Source organism: Sphaeroforma arctica (assembly GCF_001186125.1).
Source record: "Sphaeroforma arctica JP610 unplaced genomic scaffold supercont1.351, whole genome shotgun sequence".
Lineage (NCBI taxonomy): Eukaryota > Ichthyosporea > Ichthyophonida > Sphaeroforma > Sphaeroforma arctica.
In genome coordinates, this window is record NW_014040207.1 from 81108 (window position 1) to 84763 (window position 3656).

Here is a 3656-nt window from a genome sequence, read left to right on the forward strand (position 1 = left end):
ATTGACACAAGTAGCACACTCAGTTGAGTTTATTATCGTTTACATATTTTATTGCAGTGCACGCACCTTAAGCATGCCCTGTAATCTGTGTACTAGAGGGCAAATCTTGGGTACTTTCATAAAAAAAAATGAATGTCAAATAAGGGGCTCTTGTAATGTTCTTCGTGGGTATCCTAAATGGCCTACTGCGCGTGTCTAGAAATATCTTCTCTGCTCCGTTAATGATCAGGTGGTGGGCTGTCAAAGTGGTTGTTATCTTCCTGCTGCTACTGGCGGCGTTCTTTATACCCAACGAGTTCTTCTATTCCTGGGGCATTGTCGGCCTCATCGGTGCTACGCTGTTCATCTTCGTTCAATTGCTGGTAGGTCAGCTGCACAAGTGCTTTGAGGTTCATCCATACACACACGCTACTCTTTTTTGTATACATTCTTGAAATTCATTCCATGAGCAGGCAGTATTCCCCCCCCCCCCCTGTCCCACACTAATGAGTTTATTTGGCGATACTATATACCGACATGCGCAACGGTGCTGTATAAAAGGACTTTTATACAAATGTATTGTTTTATTTTAGGGGGTTTGAAGGACTTGTATGCAAATGTATTGTTTTATTTTAGGGGGTTTGAAGGACTTGTATGCAAATGTATTGTTTTATTTTAGGGTTTTTGGCTAAGGGTTATTGTTTCTTGTATTAGAACGAGATATTGAGGACGTACGCTTGCGATCTGAAGTGTTTGCGTTTTGTAGATTTTCGTTCTTGGGTTATGGGTGTGTTTGTAGATTTGCGTTCGTGGGTTATGGGTGTGTTTGAATAGTATATACCCTGGTACTGCGCACAACGCGAAGTTGTTGTGTGTGTCTGAAGTCAGTCTGCGCGATATATGTGACCTGGCAGGTGCTATTGTACCTCTCAACTGCACTCTGGTGATGCACAAGTTAATTATAGTCGAAAATATCTATTACAATAAACAATAGGTTCAGGCGTATTCATCCACTTCCTGAGCTGATACTATAATCAATCGCGCATGTATATTCGAGCCCGTTTATGTATCCTGACGATGTCATGGGTGTATGTACATGCGATTACTCACCCATAATCACATACCACAGCTGCTGGTAGACTTTGCCTTTGACTGGTCAGAAAGCTGGATCGCAAGATGGGAGGAGGACGATACCAATCAGTGGTACATTGCACTGCTCAGCTGCACATTCGGCATGTTGGGGCTCACCCTAGCATTGACTGTAATCATGTATGTGCACTACATTGGCCACGGAGACTGCTCCCTTAATGTGTTCTTCATCACTACTAACCTGTTGGGATGCATCACCGTGTGCTTCCTGAGCATTGCGCCGGCAGTACAGGAGCACAATGAGAAGAGTGGCCTGCTGCAGGCTGCGTGCGTGTGCTTGTACGCGTCGTACCTTGTTTTCGGTGCCGTCTCGAACTACCCAGGTAAATGTTTGTCTCTATATCAGGCTTAGCTTTCGAGTACTTTATGCTGAAGTTTTAGAAGTAGTTTTTTATACTTTTGTATTCATCGGCAAGTGTCAACATGAAGTATGTAGTTGCCTATTCTTCGTGGCTATCACCGTTATTATCTGTGACTTCTGAATCTCCAACTTTTCGTCATACATTCTGACTTTCCCATCACATTTCAAACAAATGCAGTGTTGCCAATCTCGCTAATCAAGTATACAGTTTCACGTTTTATTGCCGCGACAGAGAGCATCTCACACTTCACGATTTGTCACCTGCATAGTATGGCAGGCTCTATCAACCGACACAACACCAATGAACTCACTAGTACCGCTTGTGTGGTTTAAACCATACACAATCTGTTCCTCTGCTTGTACCTTCACAGATGAGGTGTGCCATCCCGATGGCTACAAGTTTGGAGATGTGGGTGCAGCGCAGACCATTACACGCGTAGTGGGGGCGTTGTTCACGTTCGTATCTATAGGTTACGCATCTGTTGCAGCGTCTACAAACAGCTCTGCCTCATCCCTTGGTTTGGGAGGTGGCGATGAGGACGGCGCTCCTTTGATGGAAGCCGGGGGTACGTATTATATGAGTATATCTTTGTATATTTACAGATATACCTACATTGCAATATGAGTTTATTTATGTATTTAAACAGGTATACCTACATATATCTATATATGTGTTTATTTATTTTTAGTCGCTTTTGCCGTCAAATTGGGACGCTGTGTGCGTTCGTATCCATCGGATACGTATCGATGGTATCCACAGCTAGCTTTGCACAATCCCTCGAGTTCGGAGGTGGCGATGAACAAGGTGCTCATTTCGTGGAAGTCGGCTGTGGGTAAACACGTACAAAGGCATATGAAAGCTGATAGACCTGTACTGTATACGATGGACGAATATTGTATACGCAATTTAGTTTGACGTCACGTGCACTTGTGCTTAGGTGGCGGACGTTTGCATCCATCGCGTCAGACCCTCTACGCGATGCCAGCTACTTGATATATCTATTTCGTTGGTTGTGTATCATTGACATGAGTTTTATACCCTTTGACTCAATTCGCGACACATTTTACGAGTATTAAGAAGATACGTGTCGGTAATATATCAAAGCCCGATCAATGACCGTACAAACAGCTCATGATAAATCCTTGCCCTCTCTCTTCCTCCTCAGGCGTTACGAGCGAACAGTCGGATGACGAAGAAGACGGCGTGCACTATAACTGGTCCCTATTCCACTTTATATTCGCCCTAGCGTCACTCTACGTGATGATGATCATCACCAACTGGGGTACTATCAGCACCAACACAAGCACTGCCGATGCCATGGAGATTGGCCATGCGATGCCTGCCGTGTGGGTCAAGATTGTGTCGTCGTGGCTCACCCTCTTGTTGTACGGCTGGGTGACGGTCGCACCTTTGGTACTGACAGACCGGGACTTCAATTAACTACTTTACCACTCTCGTCATATATAAAACAGGCGCATGCCCGTGAATAAATAGACGCACGCGTCGCTCTGATTGTTCAACTGACCTATCTGCTGTGTGGATTTGCGTATCAAGTCGCACTTCGTGTTTTCGATCATCGTTCAACTCAAACATATTCTGTACGGATGTTTGCTTTTCATAGCAGTTTATCATGACTTGCGAAACGGGGTGCAGCTTTACGGTGATATTAGAGATAGGTTGCACTACTTGTTACCAAACCAGTTACTTTCGATGCTGTCTCGTCGAGCATTGTTTGATCACCTCAGCGACTGATACTGCTTTTAGTGGCGTCGATGGTCCAGACTTTGATAGGAGTATGACAGCTTAATCTTCCACTCCTAATTGTAGTTGCCGTGTATGAGTAATTCCCACAAGAAATCCAAATATCGAGTTCCGAAAATGGTACCATGTCTGTAATGAAAACTAATTTCGTCTCGCGAAGTTAACTTAACGAGACTCATCTCATATAGAGATCAAAGGCTAGTATCTACAAACATGCACATTTACCAAAAATATGGCGGAAGATCAAAACGCCTGGGATACGGATAATCAGAGTCAGCAGACCGGTATAAATACACCCGCTGTTATTTTTGCCACTCTGCGAACTATTCCAGTCGTGGAATCGCGAATAGAATGTTTCAAACGTATATAACCAGGTTGAATGTTTCCATGTATATATTTCTAATG

At 44.0% G+C, this 3656-nt stretch overlaps 1 protein-coding gene across 1 annotated transcript; it reads left to right on the forward strand.

The window, feature by feature from the left end:
- Positions 1-155: 155 nt before the first annotated feature.
- Positions 156-3018, forward strand: SARC_05479 (hypothetical protein; the record flags this gene model as incomplete). The annotated part of the gene is made up of 4 exons (XM_014300664.1): positions 156-362; positions 1109-1451; positions 1861-2055; positions 2656-3018. The coding sequence occupies 4 exons, from the start codon at positions 156-158 to the stop codon at positions 2928-2930; spliced, it is 1020 nt and encodes a 339-aa protein (XP_014156139.1). The 3' UTR covers positions 2931-3018.
- Between the last annotated feature and the right edge of the window lie 638 nt (positions 3019-3656).